The 21180-nt window shown below is 48.3% G+C and overlaps 1 protein-coding gene across 22 annotated transcripts in view; it reads right to left on the bottom strand.

Moving 5' to 3' along the window:
- SLO2 (slowpoke 2) overlaps positions 1-21180 on the bottom strand; it is a 92244-nt gene that overhangs the window by 6378 nt on the left and 64686 nt on the right. For 8 of the 22 annotated variants that reach the window (XM_033378693.1, XM_033378691.1, XM_033378694.1 and 5 more), the window contains 22 exons: positions 12003-12082; positions 11392-11491; positions 11119-11317; positions 10987-11061; positions 10842-10925; positions 10671-10765; positions 10426-10609; positions 8971-9234; positions 8705-8883; positions 8428-8568; positions 7453-7602; positions 7107-7360; positions 5745-6125; positions 3630-3941; positions 3414-3564; positions 2372-2908; positions 1645-1750; positions 1363-1578; positions 1141-1304; positions 964-1075; positions 707-892; positions 427-633 (listed from right to left, as the gene is read on the bottom strand). In XM_033378693.1, coding sequence (XP_033234584.1) covers positions 427-633; positions 707-892; positions 964-1075; positions 1141-1304; positions 1363-1578; positions 1645-1750; positions 2372-2908; positions 3414-3564; positions 3630-3941; positions 5745-6125; positions 7107-7360; positions 7453-7602; positions 8428-8568; positions 8705-8883; positions 8971-9234; positions 10426-10609; positions 10671-10765; positions 10842-10925; positions 10987-11061; positions 11119-11317; positions 11392-11491; positions 12003-12082 — 4177 coding nt within the window. Of the gene's footprint in view, positions 1-426; positions 634-706; positions 893-963; positions 1076-1140; positions 1305-1362; positions 1579-1644; positions 1751-2371; positions 2909-3413; positions 3565-3629; positions 3942-5744; positions 6126-7106; positions 7361-7452; positions 7603-8427; positions 8569-8704; positions 8884-8970; positions 9235-10425; positions 10610-10670; positions 10766-10841; positions 10926-10986; positions 11062-11118; positions 11318-11391; positions 11492-12002; positions 12083-15214; positions 15455-21180 lie in introns of those variants that run through there. The other 14 variants (XM_001360787.4, XM_033378698.1, XM_033378697.1 and 11 more) reach the window with 10 other exon arrangements.

Raw genomic sequence — 21180 nt, 5'->3', positions numbered from 1 at the left:
TGAAACGAAAACTAAAACAGAAATTACGATCAGGCGTTAACTGGGAAACGGGGGAACTCAATTCGGTAATAGGCAAATCAAGTTTAAAATTGTTCGATTCGATTCGATTCGATTATTTTCTTGAATTTAATTTCGATTTGTTCTGGTGTGTGTACCTAATCGCAACTCGAAATACGAATATGTGAGCAAGAGACAGAATAAGAGATAGAGTTAGATACAGAGAAAGAGAGAGATAGATAGACAGGCTATGTGTGTGAGTTTGTGTGAGTGAGCGTGTTAGTAGGGTTAGAAAGTGACGGGGGGCGGGGCTGTCTCTGAAGCGGCGTGCCCCGAAAGCCCCAGAAGACCGAAGGAAGAGGAGGAGGGGGAGATTGGAAGCTTGAAGCCCGAATCTTGAGTTGCTGTTTGCCTTTGCTTTGGACTCACCGATGGACGCAAGCGCACACAATGCCTGCCGAAGGCCGAGAAGGGTCCCCATCTATCGACCGGCGAGTTACTCACATGTGACGTGTCCGCATTCGAGGTGTCCTGGGTGCGGTAGATGCCAATCGGTATCTCGCAGGTGGTCGAGCACAGCTTCTGGTAGAGCCGGCCGTAGGTGCGTATCCACATGTCCTCCTTGGTGATGCGCATCTGTCGGGCATAGGCACTCGATTCCATTATCTACCCCATTGGAGGCGGTCAGCGGCTGTCCGCTGGTACTTACCGAGGTCAGGAAACCGCTGCCCGGGGCCTGGTCAATCCCCAGCAGGAGGCGCACAAACGTAATCACATAATCCTTCACGAAGGCCTGGTACAACAGCGTGTCCAGCATGGAGGCGCTAAACACGGCCCCCGCCGCAAACGGCAGGCGGAACATGTACGAGATGTGCGATCCACGCTCCTTTTCGCGCTGCAAAGAAGTGAGCGGCAAATTAACCAACTGATATCTGCCGGGGCAGGCGGGGCCAACTCGTTACGGACCTTTTCCATTTTGCTCAGGTGCAGGGCGTACTTGTCGTGGGCCCGGAACTGCATAAACCGCATGTTTGAGCTCTGCGACAGCTCAGTGATGCTCTTGATGCTGGGAAAGAATCTGTAAGGGAATGAAAGGATCGATTCCGGTTCCGAAACTACTGGCTACTACTGTACTGCACTCACTTGAACATGTTCTGCACAGCTACTATGGTGTTGCAGTCGGAGAGGGAATCCTCCTCGGCCGAGTTCGACAGCTCCTTGTTGACCACGACCACGCTCTCGGCCAGCGTGATGCCCGCACGCAGGAGATCGTCAAGGCAGTCGATCGATCCCAGCATCCAGTACACCTGTCCCCAAAATGAAAGAGTTAGCTCGGTGAAGTGGCGTGGCATTAGGCATACCAACCAGGGGAAAGTAGGAGAGGGCGTCCAGGAAGGCCACGTCCGGACGTCGCTCCAGCAGCAGGATAATGGGATTGAGTGAGGTCTTCGAGCGAAAGTGAGCTCTCAGCGGAATGATGAAGTTGTATATACCGCTAGAGGCATAGTCGGCGGCCAGAATGATCGTCTTGTTCTGCCACTGGTACTCCTTGGCATTCCTATAGCTGCAGTGCTCGCATACCTGTAGAGAATTACCGTGTTTTCAGTGGAACGGAGCCCCGTCAGTCACGTCAGTCCCGAGTCTCACCTGAGCCAGCTGCAGGCAACAGAGAGGCTTCTTCTCTTTGAGCAGGAAACAGAGCGTGGGGCTGACACCGATGAAGGGCGACACGGGCGGGAACCCCTTGACAATGCTGAAATAGCAGCGAGAGGAGGCGTTATATGGGGGATGCTCCTTCCGGAAATCGGCGGGCTGGAGAGCAGGTGATGAGTTGTGGCGGGGATGTGGTTAAGCTAAGTGCTGGGATTCGAGCAGTGACATTGACTAAGAGAGAACGCAGGCCGGGGAGTGTGTGGGGAGGTGAGATCGGGTTCAAACTACGAAGTAAACGAGGTGAAAGCATTCACTACCAACGAACGAATTAACAAATGGAAAACTGCACGTGTGTTCTCCTCCCCCTGTCCATGTCCATGTCCCACCCGAGAGCGACTCCAAGGATGACTCCCTCCTAGAACGACAAGTCCACGGCAAACGAATGCAACTGAAGCCAACAACAAGCAAACTCAAGGCAAAGCAGAAGCTGCAACATCAAAACACACAGATACAAACGAGTCTCGCAGGGGTATCGGGTAGGCACGGCTTTTCCACGTTAAACGGGGGCGTCATTAAAAGATGTCCTGCGGCAGGCAAACAAAACACTCCACAAGCAACAGAAACTGCAACAGCAACAGCAACGGCAACAGTAAGGAACAACAACGATAAGAACTCTTCAACAAATGGCGTCCGTAGAATGGTTCTCTGCCCCCAGACTTACCCTGAGTAGTCGGAGGCCCACACCGGACGCGCCAGGCGACGCGTCTCAACGGAACTGCTCGATGTAAATGCTGCTGCCGCCACTGCTGCGGCTGCTGCTGCTGCTGATGATGCTGCTGTTGTCGTAGTCCTGGTGGTGGAGGATGTGGTGGAGCAGCTGCAGGAGCAGCACCGTTGCAGCTGCCTCCTTCGAGCCGCCAGCATGGCCAGAGTCCCTCCACCCAGGCCCAGACTCTGTCTGGGGCCCAGGTCATTGCGACACTCGCTGTCGCAGCTGTAACTCTTCTTCATGGCGCGCCTGCGTAGCTCCGTAGTGGAGTACTCTTCGAGAGGGAGTCCTAGACTGCCCAGGGGCGGCGGCTGGTGCATGACAGGAGCAGCAGCAGCAGCAGCAGTAGAAGCAGTGACGGCAGAAGCTGCAGTAGCGGTGGCGGTGGCGGTGGCATTGCAAAAGCTGCAACTGCGCTGATACGAATCCTCCGAGGAGCTCATGATGAGCGAATAGGTGCGCGATTGGGGAAAGTGCCCGCCCAAGCAGCTGAGGCGAATTATCGTTTTTCTTTTAGTTTTAGTTCGGTGTACATTTATGTATGTGTTGGGGGAGGAATTACGGGGAGACGGGGTGGGGAGTAGGGAGTCTAGTGCTTAAGTACAACATATAAAATTAACATTCATTGGATATTCACACTCCCGAATGATCGATCATGAGTCAGTCCTCCCATTTGATATATTTCAGGTACTTTAAATATCTACGTTGTCCAATAATAATAGATAGATTGATAGATTTCTTCCTCCCATTCGATCATTCTGAATTGCAAATCTCTTTCTAGTACGAGCTATGTACACGGGGATTCAAGTTTTGGGGATGGGGGTTAGTTTTTTCGTTTTGTAATAATTATTTTGCTAAAAAGTACAGTTAGTGATACATACACGAGGTACAGTCTATGTAGATAGAGACACTACACAGGGAGAGGGAAACGGTGCCTCCGATAGTCGGAAAGTGGGGGAACGGGCAGATGGATCCTGGTGGGTGGAATACTCACGCTATCTTCTCAGAGGGGGAGCGCCAGGGCATCTCATCGTCGATCTCGTCGTCGCTCTCGTCTCCCTCCTCGCCATCGTCGTTGCCGGCAATGGTGAACGATGAGGAGGTGAACATATCGGGCACGGGCAGGATCGAGGGACGTCTACTTCCTGCTCAGATATCAGATATACCAGATATCAGATGTATACGGCTATCCGCTTGTTATCCAACTTACCCCTCCGCTGGTTAAGCACGTCCGGACTGAGCAGGTTGGGATTGTTGCCGAAGGGCACATCCAGATGGTTCCCCGTGGACAACGTGGCTGGTGTGATGCTCAGCGACGTGCCCAGACTGTGGCCGCTGCCCACTCCGTGGCCAACACCGCCAGAGACCCCGGGCATTCCCGAAGATCCGCCCATCGTCATGGGCGGTGGTGGCAGCGTCGTTGTGGTTATTGTGGTTGTGGTGGCCGCCGTCTGGGTCACCGTCGTGTCCTTGAGGTTCTGCCTGGAGTCCGATATTATCACAGCCGTCGGATTATCGCAGGCTGAGGACGGGGAACGAATGCCGTTAGTCCGGTTTACCTTGCGAAAACTCAATTCGGATATCGATTGAAATCGAACCAAATCGAATCGAATCTACTTGGGCGCTTGCTATACAAAACGAATGTCCACTAATTTCATCTGAGCGAAGAAAATGTGTCAGAGAAAGAGGGGCTGGTGAGGGTGGGGGTGTGGGCGTGGGCGGGGAGTTCTACAAGACAAACCTGAGGGAAAACAACTCATTAAAAGTCCACGACAGATACAGCGACAGACTGCACTGTCCGGAAACTTTCGGCAAAGTGTTTCAGTTTAGTTAGCGTGCACTTCTGGCAAAATGTTGACTCTCTCCTTTCCGGACACTTAATTACAGGGTACCGAGCTATGGTCGGGGGTATGGGTGTGGGTGTGGGTGGTGGTGGTGGTGATGGGGCACGCTAGTTTAATTCGAGTGCACAACAAGCTCAACTACTTCTATATGACGTAATTTACAGGAATCGCCGCGTGAGGTGCGAATATCATTAACAGAAACTTCAAGACACCGAATACTCATGCACATATTCGCACACATACACATACACGAACACCAATACGAACAGAAAGACAAATAAGGAAATGCAAAGACAGGCAGATGAAGAAGAGAGCGAAGGAGAACAAGTACAAGGCTAACAGGCAAAAAAAAACAGCGAAACCAGAAAATGAAGCATACATCAAAAATAGTTTTGGCTAGAAAGAAGATGTGGCAAGGCGTGGCTAGGTGTGGCATTTAAGTGTGAAAGCCAGTGGAATACAGAGAGATAGGGAGACAGAGTGTATGTGTGTGTGTGTGTGTGTGTGTGTGAGCCTTGACTGCAGCGGAAATGTTTTTTGACGTGGGTAAACACTTTGCAACAAATTTGACACTTTTCTGGAAATATACTTAGATTCCTGCCACCAGGGACCGCATAAAGTACAAGAAAACCTTTTTCTCTAGATGGTACAAGAAACCGATATAAAATGTACTCTATATGATAATGCTACTCAGGAGTAGATCGGACAGACAAGCACTTTCATGGCTGCTAAAATGATGGATTAAAAAATACAGCCTCTTAAGCTGATGATGCCTTAACGATAAAGGTTTCCAAAATACCAGTCTAATCGATAAGGCGGACCGGATCTAGTTGATTCTTCTACCCAATCGGACAAAACTTCTCTCTCTCTCTTGTCCCTCAATTACTTGGGGCAGCACTCCACCAACTCCTGTGTCACTCGCATCTGTATCCAAGATTAACTTCTCTATCGGCACCGGATAAGCCTGGATGGGCGCTAAACACAGGATAACTTTTAACTATGGAAAAGCCCTTCCTTCTTTCTCTGTCCATTTGAAGCATTGATTTTTTCTTCTCAGTTCATGTAGGCAGGCCAATCCAGTGAGAAATCTGCGATAATAGGTGCACAGTCCAAAAAAACTTCTAATCTCTTGTAAGTTTTGTGGAGGAGGCCAGTTTGGAACTGCCGCTAGTGTGGACTCCTTCTCTAGCTACTTGATGACCCTTCCAAGAACTTGTTGCATAGTGTTAGGGTTATGGGCGCGGAGGCGGTTCAGGCTCCCAAATAGACCCAGGAAGAGAGAAGGACAGTAAGAGGGGAACAGACACAGTTAGCTGGATGAGGGTTATAAGAGGAAGTGAGGGATAAAGAGCGTGAGATCAAAAACGAGTTAAAAGACAAAGACCAAAGAAGTATTTTTGTGTTGCTTCATTTTTCTGTTTGGGGGATTTGTTGGGTGAGGGATTTTTTGTTGTTTGGATTGGATCTGGTGTCACACTCACGCACAAATAGTGATGCAAACTCTCCACTGTCTGGAGTTTGCATTTGCGGATGCGTTTGCGGATGCGGATACGTTTGCGGATACGGATGCGGATACGGTTGCAAGTGGGTCGTGCCGGTGGCGCCGCTGCCACTCTCGTAGCTGGGACTATGGGGCACACGAACACAAACAGACGGCACTGGTGCAATGGAGGCGCCTGCCCCTGCCCCTGCCCCTGCTGCTGCATACGGGGCAGATCCAGCGTTTATTGTTGCTGTTGTAGTAGATGCTGATAATAATGTTGATGATGTGAAAGTAGTGCTTATTGTTGCTGTTGTTGTTGCTTGTACTGTTGTTGCTGTTGTTGTAGTCGATGATGTAGTTCTGGTTATTGTTTTATTGGCTACATTCACACATAACATTAGACGATTAAACGAGTTTACGTGGGCGTGTATAGGTAATGTGTGTGTGTGTGGCTGTACGGTGGAAGCTCTGCCAGCGGACACATTCACCCTGAGTGTCCGCCCCAGAGAGCTCTCACTGCACACTAACGAGGGCAAAAGGATTGCTTGGGAGTGTGTTTTCTTTCCATGAGTGTGTGTGTGTGTGTGTCTGGGATAGTGTGAGTGTGTGTTGTGGGTGGGGGGACGGGGGAGAAGGGGTTATGGACATAAGCTAACCTAGAGTTTGGCAATCCCAAGTGAGTTAAGGTTATGAAAATGCCCATAACTATTGCTATTGTCATTAAACAGGAGCTAAGTTCCTTCTAAAGGAAAACTGTGGACGCTCCTTTGTCGGTTTTTACTCGGCTCCCGAGGACAGACAGCTACAAAACATAACAAAGCGGGTGAGCCTCCATCGGAGGGTTAATAAAGTTGAACGGAACACAAACAAATCGATTAAAGTGGAAAGTTTTACAAAAACAAAGTTCGGGCAAGGCGAATATCATTAATAACTGTAATTCGAGACAGACACGCTCACAAAACTGACATTGAAAGCGGTTTTTGTTTCATTCAGACAAAACCAAACCAAACCAAACCAAACGAAATGAAAAACTTGTGGGAATACCAGAAAGGAAAACTTTGAACTCAGCCTCAACTCAAATATCAAGATACAAGGGGAAAAAGAGAAACAGAAACAGAGAGAGAGAGAGAAAGAGAGAGAGACAGAGCAAGGAAATTGTTGCTAAAAAATGGAAATCTTAAAAATACATATGTATTTATTTATGCATGTATCGAATGCTTATTCGGGACATAAAGGTTCATTCATTCGCTGTAAGTAGTTTATGGGGTTATCACTGGACTAACCCATCCTCACACACACACACATCCACACACACAGTGACACACACAAGTACACACACACATCCAAAGGGTCTACCCACCAGTTGCAGCTGTTGGATGATGAGAAGAGGCGGAGGATGGTGCCCCTCCAGTCCCATCCTTGGCGGCTGTGGAGGGGTCCGATGTTTGATTTTGATTAACGACGAACGCCGAGTTCTCCTCCTTGGTGATGCTCATATAATAGCACGTGTCATCCTTTTTCATAATGTGCCTGGGCCCAGGATTCAGGAGTATTGTGTCCTCGTAGAACTCAGGCAGCTCGGCCGGCCGCACCCCCACCAAGGCCACGCCATATCTGAGGAGGAGTTTACGGGTTTTTTTGGTTGGAAGTTTAACATAAATTTCATATTTGAATGGTAGGACTGGACGCCGGACCCCAAAACTTACTTGCGATGCGAGTGGAAGCTGGCGTAGGTGAAGCTCTTGCCCTCATACTCCCCGAAGAATCGACTGTCGCCGAGGACAATGTGATAGATCTCGTTTCCTGAACACTTGCCGTACAGCCGGTGCCACTCCTCCGGAGACTGCTGCCCCTCCCTGCCGAACGAGAAGCACAAGAGATGAAATGAGATGGTGTTGTCTTTGAGGTGGAACACGGCTCATGTTAAATGCATGAGTCAGGGCTCATTTGGCAGGTTTGCCCAACCTCCAATTAGCATGTGCCACCTGCCGTAACGAGTGTCGGGTGTTTGGTGCGGCCTGACATCTGATTAACTTGGCTTTGCAAGCCTCGACCGCAGCACGCGAAAACTAAAAGCCGCGTTTAATTGACGGTTACCACATGTGCCCCCATGCCCCCAAAGGCTCTCTCCCTCTGTCTGCGTTGCCTCCTGAAAGGGAACTCTGTGCACGACACAAATGGCATTCAATTAAAATTCTCAATTCTCAATTTTAATTGAATTTCGATGTCATGTACAGAATACACTCTCAGAATACAGAATACACCCACCGCTTTTAGCGGCACTACTTACATGGGATTGCATTTAAGTGTAGAAGATGCCCCGAATATCATTCAAAGTACTACTCTCTCCCCAGTCACCTGCGCAATGGTATACAAATCTATACAAAGCACGACTGAGCCGTAATTCCCTTATCCAGCTAACCGCCGTCGGAGCCGAATTAGCTGCCCACCAACAAGAAATGAGTCGAAAAACGAAAAAAGTCTGAATGGGCAGTCAAGCGGCCTGCTCAGCTCAGCTCAGCTCAGCTCAGCCCAGCCAACCGATACCGACTATCTATGGAGCCCTGACGCATCCAGGCGAGCAGATGACGCACGTCAGATAGACGACTTTGCATGTGTGTTAACTGGTTAACAGTTGACCTGGCCCAGGGGGCGCCCTGAATGGGAAATGCCATACGTACTGTCCGCGCGAGGTGTGCAGCAGGAGGGTGACCAGGGTGCTGGCGCCCGGACAGGTGCAGTTATTGGCCAGCAGCGCATACTTGAACTCGTCCTCGCAGACCACATGCTCGGCGAACTTCACATGCAGCTTGTGCTCCGGCCTGGCGATGTTGAAATTGGATTTCCGCAGGATATACGAACGGTTGGATTTGGTTCCGATGGGATTTGTTTGGCGTGTGCAAATAGTAGAAATTGAATTATTTCACGCACGACTGATATACCAGTCTTCATACCCACCTAAAAATCTGCACATACTGCGGCACATTCGGCGCAAAGTCCTTCACCGCCCAGGAGCGTAGGATGGTGTGCTCGTCCGCGGCCGTTTTGTCCGCATAGTTCCTGGCCGCAAGGATGAAGCACGCCTCCGCCTCGTTCATGCGAGCCCGGGCCAGGTCGCCGTCCTTCAGACAAGAGCCCTGCCGAAAGAGAGAAAGAAAAGGGCGCAGGTCATTTGACTTGCAGAGAGCTGGGGAATGGGATCGGGAGCAGGAACGAAGCCGCACCTGAATATAGATCACACGCTGCGCCCAAATCGGCACCTGTAATATCATCCGCATCGTCGTGTCCAGCTCCATGGGACTGAGCAGCACCACGTAGAAGTCCTGCAGCAGGGGGTGGGCGTAGAACTCGTTGAGGAAGTCCATGATGGTGTCCGCGTGTAGGGTGGTCGAGCACACGACCACATGCTTCTCGCTCTGGGCCCGGTGCGAGCTGTAGCTGCCGCCCAGCTTCTGGCGCTCCATCCAGGTGAAGGCCAACTGCTCGAACTGCAACGTGAGAGAGTGTTATCAGATTTAATCGGGATAAGTCAATTGTACCGCATGGGAAATTTAATTGCATAAATCCCTGTGCATTAGGTCCTTTGCCACACTTTGTCTAAATCGCCTGCAACTTTTTCTGTGTGCTGTGTTTTTATGGGGCCGCTAAAGGTCATAAATTCCGCAGCATATTGACATGCACTTGAAACTTTTAGTGCTGCTTGCCGCCCGCTCTCCCTCAAAAGTGCCCCAAAAGTGTGTCATGCCCTGGAACAGGGCATAGGGCATGTCGGAAAAAGTAGCTTTGATTGATGCTCCTGTTGTTTGCCGCTCGCCCAAATGGCTCACTGGTGGGTGGGTCGATACGCCATCTATATGATGCACACCCTTTCCTGGACGGCTACCATCAGCTATAGATCTCTCTTTAGAGTTGATGACATTTACTCTCTTTCCCATTTTATATTTTAGTCGTTCAAGTTTCCTTTCTCTTGTATCCACACGGTGTTTTTCCCAGCTCCAATTCGAATTTAACTTCCTTCGCCTAGTTTCTGTCTCCAGTTCCCCGGACGACCATTATCGATTCGGTGCAAACACCAAGACACCGTTTATGGGGTTGTATAAAATGCACATTCCGCTGTCGTATCCCCATGTGGTTTCCCTCACGGAATCCCCAGATTCTTTGATTCCGCCTCCAACAAGGGTGTGTGCGGTTCGGCGTTTGGAGCTCTGCTCCCATTCTGGCGTTTATTGTTCTATGGAATCTACACTTCTACTCTTGTCCATGCCTGTTTTTGCTGATAAAACAATTGTTTGCAAATTGTTCAACATGGCAGTCAGTCCGTCAGTCCGTCAGTTGCTCCGTCCGGTGGGGGCGGGAGTCCATAGACAGCCAGACGGAAAAATGGTAAACAATTTCCACTGACAGCATCCATACTTATTAATATCGATTGATGACCAAAGTCTTCCCGCCTGCACACACAAATACAGACACGAGCATAAAAACAAATGATGGATGAGGATTCGGTTCGTTCTGGCTTATGGAACATAAATATTTGATGTGCAGTTTGCTCGACCATAAGATATTAGCTTCTCAATGGAACTACTCGGCAATGGATCCCGCCTCATTCATTCGAATCCCATCGCATACAAAATTATCCCATTCCATTCCATCCAATGGCATCCCACATTCTGTAGACTCACCTGCGTGGGCAGCACAATGAGGGCGACACAAATCATGATGACCATGTACAGCTGGGAGGGCCAAATGTCCGGAACAAAGTCGCCGTAGCCCACTGTGGAGAAGGTCACAACCACATAGTACGTGCTCTGGAACAGGTTCAAGTGCCGATGGCCAGCCCGCTGGAAGTGCTGGATGCCGCAAACGCTGAAAAACAGTGATTGTACGGTATGCCACAGAAGTACATGTGCCACATTCCTCTCCTCACCTGGTAAACACCAAACACAGAAGCGTGGCCGACAGGATGGTCAGCTGCTGGGACAGAGCCGACTGAGACTTCTGCATGGCCCGATGAAGATCATTCTAGGAGGGGAATGTAGGGTTTTTTTTTGGTTATGCGTAAGTGGGAAATGGGGAAACTGTATGGTTTTCTACTTACAAACATGTTCTCCAACGAGCGCTTGGCCAGCCAGCAGTTGAGGAAGATGGGAATGAAGAGATTCCGTAGTGGAGGATGAACGATCTGCAAAGGGGTTAATTCACTATGGATTGACCTACACCTTCTCTCTGATGGATGGACCTACCGTTAGTGCAAAGGGTATTGTCGTTACTAATTCTAGTATAAAGTGAAATGAGAGTATCTGCTGCCAAATGTTGCCCTGCAAAGACAAGTGTGAGAACGCTTGGAGGGGAGCCCAGGGGGCGGGACTACTCACCTTATAGCCTAGATATGTGAGAACCAGGGATTGCGTTAGCGACACCATGGCTAGGAGCAGCTGCAGGACCCAGAGCACCGTGGGCCGGTTCACCCAGAGTATGGCATCCCAGTTGATGATCGGACTCTCTTGGAACTCCTCCTCCGTGAGCTTGGCCGAAATGATGAACTCTGTCTTATTGCCCACCTCGCAGCCATAGCTGTGGGGGAATGGGAAGGCCATCAATCAGCAATGTACTCAAGGCCTACGGCCTGTTCAATGCTCCGTACTCACCAAGTTATAAATGTTGGATTCTTATCCAATATCACACGTATTATGTACAGAACACACGACAGTAACTTAAGGAATAAATCGGCAATTCGTATGCGTAAGCCTTTTCGTGGGCAGGGCGTGCAAGAAGAAGCGGAGAAAGGTCGTAAAAATTTGGGTCAATTCAATGAATACAATGTGAATACGACGACGAATACGAAGACGAATGTCGGCCGAAGAGGGTGGTTCACCACCACCACCTTCCCCAATCGCAGTGCCTCCTCCTGTTTACCTGCTCAATTATTTCCTTTCCAAATCAATATTTACCCAAGATTATCGAATTCGCCTTTGTGGCTGTCTGTCTGTCTGTCTGTATGCCTGTCTGTCTGTCTGTCTGCCTGTCTTTCTGTGTTCGTGGGTGAGTGTATCTATGAGTGGATGTCAGTGTGTGGTCAGGTCAGACGTTTTCCGTCTTGGCCCATTTCCCATTCCCGAATCACTAATCAAATTCAACTACACGCTCCACCTTGTTGATTGTTTTAATCAACCCAAATATTTTAGTTAATTCAAAGATAATATGTGTGTACATGGAGTGGCCCCCAGAGATGTGTTGTGTGTACGGAGAGGGCACTTACTTGAACGCTGATTCTTAATGAAATAGAGTTGCAGTCTTTCTTTAAATGTGTTTTCATTCACGTAGTACTCCACACGAACTCTGCAAAGACGCAAAAGAGGAAAATGTTAACGATGAGATCTAAATTAAATTCGAACAAAGCCTTTGTAAGACTTTATAAGAACTATTACTTGGAGTTGCCCTTCTGCCGTCTCCCTCTCTCCCCCCACATCAGGTACATACACTGCTCCTGCTCATTGACAATGGATGCGCTTACTTATCACATTAAGCGACGCAGCCGGCTGCACTACAGCCCCCTTCTGCGCCACAAAGGTACTTAGTGAAATAATGCAGCAGTAGACGGTGGCACGTGGCAGACGTGCACCCACGTGACTGTCTTATTCGCGTTCATGCCACTCAGGGACCAAGGGCGTCTGTGAGTGGCTGCTCTTGCTCTGCTCCCAGTGGGGGATAACATCTGGTCTTCAATAAACGTCCGTTCTTGTCAAAGGCTTTCCCATCGATGGGTGTGTGCATGAGATCAAAGGAGCCTGGCGGCTCTTCTTCTCAATAAATGCTGTAGCTTTTAGGATCGACTACCACTCTCCTTCTATACTTGCTCCTCTTCATGTCTGTTGCAGCACATCCGCTGTCAGAGCGAGTATTTAGATGTTCTGACAACATGGCGTATGAGCAACAAGACGCCATGCAATCGTTTATTCGACAAAAGCCCAGAAGGATAGAAGGGAAGGGAAGGTAAGGGAATGGAGGAGATGGCCATAAGTCAAGTGCAGAATATTTCCATGAACTTCGTAAGTTTTGCATCAAATGTCTCCAGCTGGCGGAGAGGCCACAAATGGTCTCCGGGGTGGAAGAGACAGCCAAAGGAAGCATTTGCGAAACAGCCAAGAGGCTATCTTACACTAGTCACTTGACTGCTCCAGACATTGTGTAAGGAGTGGCGAGGCGGCAGAGTTCGAGGCTTAAGTAATTAAAGGAGCATCTTAAAGCGCAGACCCCAACTGCCGGCACAAAGGCGGAGACAAGAGAACAATTTAATTAACTGCTTGGCACCTTTTGGGGCTCCGCCGGCCTTTGTTCTGTCCTGGCACATTTCGGGGATGTATTCCGGGAACTCAGGACTGCGGCTCAGCTTATTGCGATCTGTGAATAATCATTTCAAGGTTAACGCACGCAGAGACAGCCCCGGGAAAGAGTCTGTCGAGGAGACAGAGAAAATAGTTCAAGCTGCTCCCGTCAGCAATGGCACCTTGGGGGCCATTCAAAAGCTGAGGACGATGACTGCACCGAGAGCGTGGTGAAATTAACGAGCGCCACCCATACCACCCTCCCTCATGTACATCCACACTCATAAACACACTCGCAAGTGACCAATCAGTTATGGCCAGGCCAGAACGCTCCTAGAGCGACTGCATACAATCAACTCTGACCTCCTAGAAAATCGCACAGTAGAATGAACATTTGGCTGACTCTTTTGCGGTTTGTTTCGGCGGGTTCATTCCTCCTTTCTGGCCATTGAACGCGGCACAATCTTTTGCCACATGGCCACAAGTTCGGGCCAAGCCCCGCCAGAGGGAAAGCGGGAAAATCACTTGTCACTTTGAGTAGTTTTCCCACCGCTTTAAGGATTTAGCACAGAACACAGAACCCAGAACCCAGAGCAGAGAGTTCTGCCTGGTTCCAGATACTGGCTGACCTGCTGCTGCAATCAAAACTAAATAAATATTCATATGGAAAATGAATGCAAATATTTGCATCAAAAAATAATTCTGGAAGCGCATGCAACAGCAACAGAAGCGGCAACAGCGGGTGGCAAAATCCTGATGGGAATTCCCTTTTCAAATGGGAAATGGGAACCAAATCAATTTTTGAATGTCACAAAAACCCAAAGCGCAAAAACATACGAGTATGTAGTCCCGACTAGAATCGAAGGATTTATGGGTTGGTTTTAATAATTTAAGTTCATGTTTTAATATTAGATTGATATTGATGATATATACATATGGTATAGGTGCATTTTCTGAGTCCTAAGCAAACTACGAGAAGGCGATAGGTAATCCAAATTTCTGTTAGTGTTTTGTTGCGTTTAAATTTGAGCTGTTTTTGGCCTGAGGCTGAGCCAAGCTAAAGACAAATTGAAAGTTAATGTGTTTTTGTTGTGCCATCATTCGATTATAGATATTGAGTTTAAAGCTGAAGTCTTTTAGCTATTACCAAAATGGGTAGCACAGCCCGGAGGGGTTCGGTTCTGCTAAGATTGTTTTACCTTTATTGATTTTTGATTTTGCCGCTTTTTGGGTGGAAATTTGATTTAACTTCGCTGGGGTCGGGGGCTCGAGTTTCTGTGTTCGTGCGAGATTTCATTACATTCCCGCCTCGATGAAAGTTGGCTTGAAACGAAAGGAAACCGCTAAAGCCAAGCGAATCAAAGACCACAAAGGGTACCTCGCTGGACCTGGAAAATGCCTGGCCCAGGCCCAGGTCCTGGCCCACCAAAGCCTTCAAAGGTTTTTTTGTTGTTCGGCTTGCGTTCTACACAATGGCATACGCAGGGGAACTCAGAGCCTCTTTGTCCATTCTATGCGTGGGGGAGGCGGCAACAAATTGCATTTCTGGGCAGGGCCGGAAAAGGGCCGAAAGAGTTTCAAGAAAACGTTTTCCCACCCGGCCGACGACTTTTTCTTCCTTTTTGTTCCGTGCAGGTTTATTGCTGCCTTAATGGATCTTATCTATTGTACGTACATATAGAACGTATCTCTGCTGGAGTATCCATTAAGTCTACCGTCCGACGGAAAGGCTGCATTGATTGCCTCTCGTAAAGAGTAAAGAGCCCTCAGGAGGACTTCCCCAAGGAGGACGTGAGCTGGCCTTAAACTTGAGTGCAAGGAGAATGCGTTCTGCAGAGGATGAGGGGATTTCCGGCACTAATTTCCTATTCCTATTTCAATTAGCATTGCAGTCGGCCTGTTTCAGGTTTATTAATTATTTATTACGTCAGTTAGCATCGCAGTGCCTCTCCACGCAAGGGTACGCTTTTAGTTGGGAGCTGATTCGATTATGATTCAACACCTTGGCGGGCCATCGAGATGCCTCGCTCCGCCTTTGACCTTCTAATGGCAGCCAGCTTGTGCAGGGCGCTCAAATCGAATTTCGAATTGAGTTAGGCCCCCGCTGCGAGTACTTGATTTCCTGCTTCTCAGCTTCTCTGCTTACCTGGGTATTCGATCGTAGGAGTCCCATGACGACAGACAGTTGTAGGACGAGTTGCGACTATTGGCCGCCATGTTGCATAATAGATGTTCCATTGGCTCAAAGGCGCAAAAGCACGTAGCACTTTAGGTAATTTCACACTCTGAGCGTCGCGTCGGATTGCATTACAGTTTGTGATCTCTATTCTCGATATGTGTGCGACCTGGTTTGGCCTGCTCTTAAAACTATTTCTGGGCGTCACAATGAGGCTGTTTTTTTTGGGTGGTCTGGGGCTCACACACAGAAGAGGCTTTAAGAGTTTGCCGCACTGTGGGCTGTGCTCCAACTTTAATCAGAATTCATTGCCCAGGCTCGGCAATTAATTTTGTTTTGTTTGAGCACGCAATTGAGGACAGAGCACAACACATTCGCACACCCGATGGCAGACACTCGCACACTTATTTATAGCTTGTTTAACATGATTTTTTTTGTTGGCCGAGTGGGTGCTGTTGTGCTGTGGTCATTCCTCTGTATGTTCCTTGGTCATTTAATAAATTTATTGCCCCAACGGTCATAGCCTTGAAAAGAAAGAGCACGGCACACTGGCACACCGGAAACCGGTAGCTGAGCCAGCCGTTAAAGCCCTCTTTTTACACCATTTATTGCCTGACATCGAACTATAGCTTTCCCCTTTTCAATTCTTTGCATTAATTAAAATTCATGAATCGGCTATTTACCATCGCGTCCTTCCCTTTTGCTTATTGCTGTAATTGTAAGCCGGAATTTGCTGTTCAAGCTCTTGATTGATTTTTTGTTGCTGTTTAATGGCATATTAAATTCATATTAAACAGAGATTTCTTCAGCCTCTGAGCACCCCGCTACTGGTTGGCTTTAAGTGGATCCATTTTTCATCGAGTGGCTCTTAAGGGTCTAGCAGATTTACGGCTTTCGACTCTCGCTGACAGACAGATAGACAGAAAGCCAAATCATTAGACGTGACCTGAGTAGACTTCTTAAGTGACACATTGATGAATGACAGCCACCAGGACATGAATTGTCACAGTCAAAGGACACTCCGCGGTTGTCCTTCCATGTTTTTGAGGAATTCGACACCAAACTTGATACCCCAGTCTTCTCTTGTCTTGCCCTGTTTTGTGTTGTCCTTCTCCTAGGAGTGTCTTGAATTTACATTTTCGATCTGGCCCCGAAGACAGCTGCGGCTGCTCTTTATGGCTTTTGGCTCTCTTGTCTCGCTTCTTGACCTTAAGCCCGGGACTTCCAATTAGAAAACGTCGAAAGCTGTTCCCCCTTTGCCTGGCTTCTGTCTCCAGTCCATGAACTTTGAACTTTCTTTGCCACAACGACATCGCCAGCAACTCCTGCCCCATGGGTGCTGATTGATTCAGGTCTTCTGGCTTTTGTGCTCTTTATTGCAGTTTTCCGTGACCCTTCTTTACTGGCACGTATCCGTTCATTCATTCTGTCCCCCAAATGCAATTTGCATAGCAACGACTGGGCTCTGAATTATTTAGGCATTCCAAGTGATTAATCGAAGTGCTTTCTTTGGAAATCCCGTGCGTGTACCCGACTGTGTCTGTCTGCTCCACATCAAGTATACGCCCTGTTTTGGCTTGATAAGTAGTTGCGCGTAGTCGTAATGCAAGTGTGATGTGGCACCCGAATCGTGTGCGTGGCAATTACAATAATTGGCTGGCCCTATAGCTCACACTTTTTATGGGCTTACAGTCGAGCCGCTGCCAGTCGGGGTCTCAGGGGGGTAAGTAACCCAAATTTTGACTTGTAGAACCGCCCCTTCCGAGCATCATCCATCACTGCTCGAGGAAGTGTTGCTAGTGTTCTTTTCTACGAGTTATTTTTAGTCTCATCTGAAGGTTAATTTTAAAACAAGCCCGCTCGCGGTGCTCCGCTCCACCCTGCCCACTCCGCTCCTCCTTCGCTCTGTCTGCTGCTCAGCTGTCTGTCTCACAGCTCATTAGGTTTATCGATTGGCACAAGCGGAACGACACTCAGTGCGGTTCAGCCCGGTATTCTGTGCCCCACTTGCCAGGACAACAGACAGACAGATGCCGAGACCAAAGACAGAGAAAAAGTTCTGGCTGTTCTCTGGCTGTCAGAACCGTGTGTCGCCTAAATGTATGCAAACATTTGCATTAACACTCAAGCACAGGAGCAGAGCTGGCAAAATCCGAATCCGAATTGGAATTGGAATCGGAATCGGTAGTCGGACGAGTGGAAGAGCATTGAACTAGAGTACGGCTTGCGGCTCGAGAGGGCACTGTTCACTGGTGGCCAACGAATCAATTTTGAGTGCATTAAATTTAAATGTTTTCTCATGGAACTGCTTTTGTTTCATCGTCCAGACAGTTTGGCTTTGTTTCGCCGTTGAGGCCTGGCATTTGCATACTGGAAATATCTTTATTCATTTCGGGGAGCCTTGCGAATAGACACTGGTAATCCGGTGACCTTTGCCATTGCCTCTGCCTCTGCGTCTGCCTGGTGCCCGCCCGTTGTCGACGACGACCCCGGACGAAGGAAGTCGAAAGACGTCACAGTTCGTGAACTCTTTTAGAGACCCTGCCCTTCGTTGTGTTTCGTTTCGGTTTTATGATTTCTGCACAGAGTTTATGACCTGGCTTTATGTGCAGCATAATAAATTTGATGACTGAATCGTTTAAATTGAGTGAAGGTCGCTTTTTAATGGGCTGGCGTCTTGATTGCACACAAATCCCGCAAAAAATATGCTGATATCCCTCTCGCCTCTAATGCCAGACCAGAAATGGCTTTGATGTCTTTCGAGCAGCTGCTCGCTGGAGCAGACGCTCAGCTCCACATCCACCCAAATGAGCACTACGAATAGTTTTGGCAGGCAGCGTGGGCATCCCAGCACATTGCCAATTCCCACGCTATCGAGCCATCCACGTTTTCCAAGTAGCCAACTTGGCACGGCGTTTGGCCAGACATTACAAAGGATTGGCATTGGATAGGATATGCGGGAGCGGCAGATGAACCTTTCAGAATAATAATGGGCACTGTACACATCGCCTTCGAGGTACCAGCTGGTCGCATCGATTTCCTCGAGAATTCCCAAACTTGTTGATTAGTATTTATTTCTGGTGGCACTGGTGCTCCTGCGTTGCGTGTCCTTTCCCGTTTCAAGTGAAAGTTGGCACGCGTCCAACTCGGGAGAGCGGCAAACGGACACGCACAGAAAGAGAAGGGAGCGCGGTAGAGGGAAGGAAGTGCCGGAGACAACGGCACGCCTTGGCTGTCGGCCAAACGCGCAACAGTTTAAAAAGTAGGCGCCACCCCCGCAAGGGCACGACATGTCAAAACAGGGCAAAAACAGCAGAGAAACGAGAAAGAAGTGGAGTGAATGTGGAAGTGGAAGTGAAAGTGAAAGAGGAGCAGACAGTGGCTCCGAGGCAAACTGTTGCTGTCGCATGCCCCTTTCGCTTAGCATACCTAATCGTGCGGAAGCAATCGATTGCCGTTAAATAGGAGGCAATTTGTCCGTAATGACGTCATTACATGCAACAAGCAAACGGGCACAGGCACAGGCCCAGCCACAGCCACAGGCACAGGGCATTCCGTGGCCACAGTCATGGCCACAGAGGCAAAGGGTAATGTCCTCACCCGGTATGCGAACATAAATCACTTTTGTGCTCTAAACTTGGCCAAAAACCGCACGAGACCTTCCTCAGCCAGTGCCAGTCCACACACCAGAGAAGAACAATAGAGAACAGCACAGAACAGAGCGGGCCAATGGCAGAGCAGATGCAGAGCCGCCTTGAGTAGCCGAAAGCGTAGCAAATTTATCACTTGGCCAGCTTAATGGCTCTGGCCCAAACAAAAGCGCATTACAAAGCGTTTAGCGTGCTTCTCCTTAGTCTTTTTACACTTCACTCGATTCCCTGATCCCTCTGAGGTGCGACCGCACGTGCGAGTGTCCGTTCGAGTGTTTGTGTGGCTGTTTGAGTACGTTTGCATGCGATGGCCATGCAAAACAAACAACGGAAAGGTGAACAAAAGTGAAATGGCCGCCAAAGGTGAAGTTATTCTGCCCCCCCAACCAGAGGGGCTTAAGTGAGAGTTGATGAACCGCAACGCAAATGAAGTCATAAGCGAATGAATGGGCTAGTGAGTGGGCGAATGAATGAGTTAATGAGGGCGGAGCAGGTCCAACTAATAGGGAAAAAGTGCGGCTTTTGTTATGCCTCTCCTTGGTTGGTCATCAAATGTTTCCCGTAGCATTACAGGTGGCCATTATTCCCAACTCCTAGTGGAAGTCTTTTTACTAAAATAATATTTGTTACATGCAATTAACAATTAAACATTTGGCACATACTACATGCCCTTTGCTATTATTTTAATTAAATTTGACGTATTACAATTCATTGAAAATTAGAAAATCGAAACATAATTGATTGCCTTTCGAACTTTTTGTGGAAAAAGCAGAGCGCATCAAAATGCAATTTGCGTTCAATTTGAATGCTAATGTTATTTATAACTTTTTCGTGCTGTTTTAGATATGTTTTCCTATATTTAATTATTCAGTGCTAGTAGTGGATGTTGAGGGCAGCCAGGCGAAGGCTTTGATGTGTACACATCAGTGCAGAGCATTTTTGCACGATGTTTCATGGTTCAAGATCAAGTATCATATCAGAAAAAGAGGCACAATGAGTCAAATTCATATGTTTATCGAATCCTGACCCACAGAACCGTGCAACATGATCTACATAATTAACGCTTTTCGCCCGCATGCATTTTCGAAGATTTGCATAATTTTTGAGGATTTTTCGAGACGATTTTCAATTAGAACTCTGCTCCTTCATTCGTGCTTCCTCCACGTGTTTCACCTCTCACGTAAATTGACTTTTGTTTATCCATTGGGCCGCTCCTTCGCCTCTTGCCTCCTCCCTCCCACTGAACACTGATGTGGGAGTGTTTGCTCTCCCCCTCTCCCCGCCACTCCTACGTTGCTTTTGGCCAAATGTATGCAAATAGAAATGTCGCACATATTTCATAATTTTCATATTCTTCGCCCGAAAAGCAATTTGCATTTGGGTTTTTTGTTTTTGTTGTTTTGTTGTTGTTGTTCTTCTTACACTTATTTCGGTAAAAATTGGTTGCCATTTCTGTTTATCATGGGCGGAAATTTGTAGAGAAGATTGTGTGAGTGCGCACACACACACCTCCTATACACACGAGTAGGAGCATGTATGTGTGTGTGTGTGCGTACGTATGCATTTGAAATTGGAATTAGGTGCCAAATTAGCTTGTTTGACATTTCAATGTGCAAATATTTGGAAAAGTTCGAGCGAGAGGCGAGACTGGAAGTCGCGTGAAAGCGCCGTACCGTACCGCATTTCATGCCCGACTGCAGTCGGTTCGGCAGGCAGGATGTGCGGCTTTAAGGGTCTGCGGCGGCTGTACTTGGGTGCCACAAAAGCGGAGAGCTTGTCGCTTTCATTCATCTGTCGCTGTCAGTTAATTTCCGTTCAAGTAGCCATTAAAACAATCATGACGCCGCTTAGGCAACGCGCTGGATCTTGAGCACACTTTGAGAGCCATACACACACGTAAATGCTTGGGTGTATGTGTGAGAAACGCCATTTTATGGGACGCCATTAACAGCTTGTTGTCGCAGCAGCCATTTAATAATAATAAAATGGTAAAAATCCAAGAGAAATAACTCAATTACATGGCCAGACGTACGGAAAGAATGAATGAAGGAAGGGCCAACAGGCGGACAAACTGACGGAGGACTTGTCAACGCTGCGCAGCCCTCTCCTGCCCCGCTCGGAACGCTGCTAATTAGAGACTTGGCTTGGATGGAGGGCTTCCATCCGCCCTCCCCCCGTTTGATTATTAATATTGAATCCAATTAATCCTCCCCATTTGACTCCACTAAGTCTCGCTCGTAACATGTGGCGCGTGTCAGGCCACCATAAATGGTTTTGACTTCTGGA

The sequence above is a fragment of the Drosophila pseudoobscura genome, chromosome 3, assembly GCF_009870125.1.
Source record: "Drosophila pseudoobscura strain MV-25-SWS-2005 chromosome 3, UCI_Dpse_MV25, whole genome shotgun sequence".
Lineage (NCBI taxonomy): Eukaryota > Metazoa > Arthropoda > Insecta > Diptera > Drosophilidae > Drosophila > Drosophila pseudoobscura.
The sequence above is the reverse complement of the archived record's forward strand: the minus strand, read 5'-3'. Positions and strand labels throughout refer to the sequence as shown.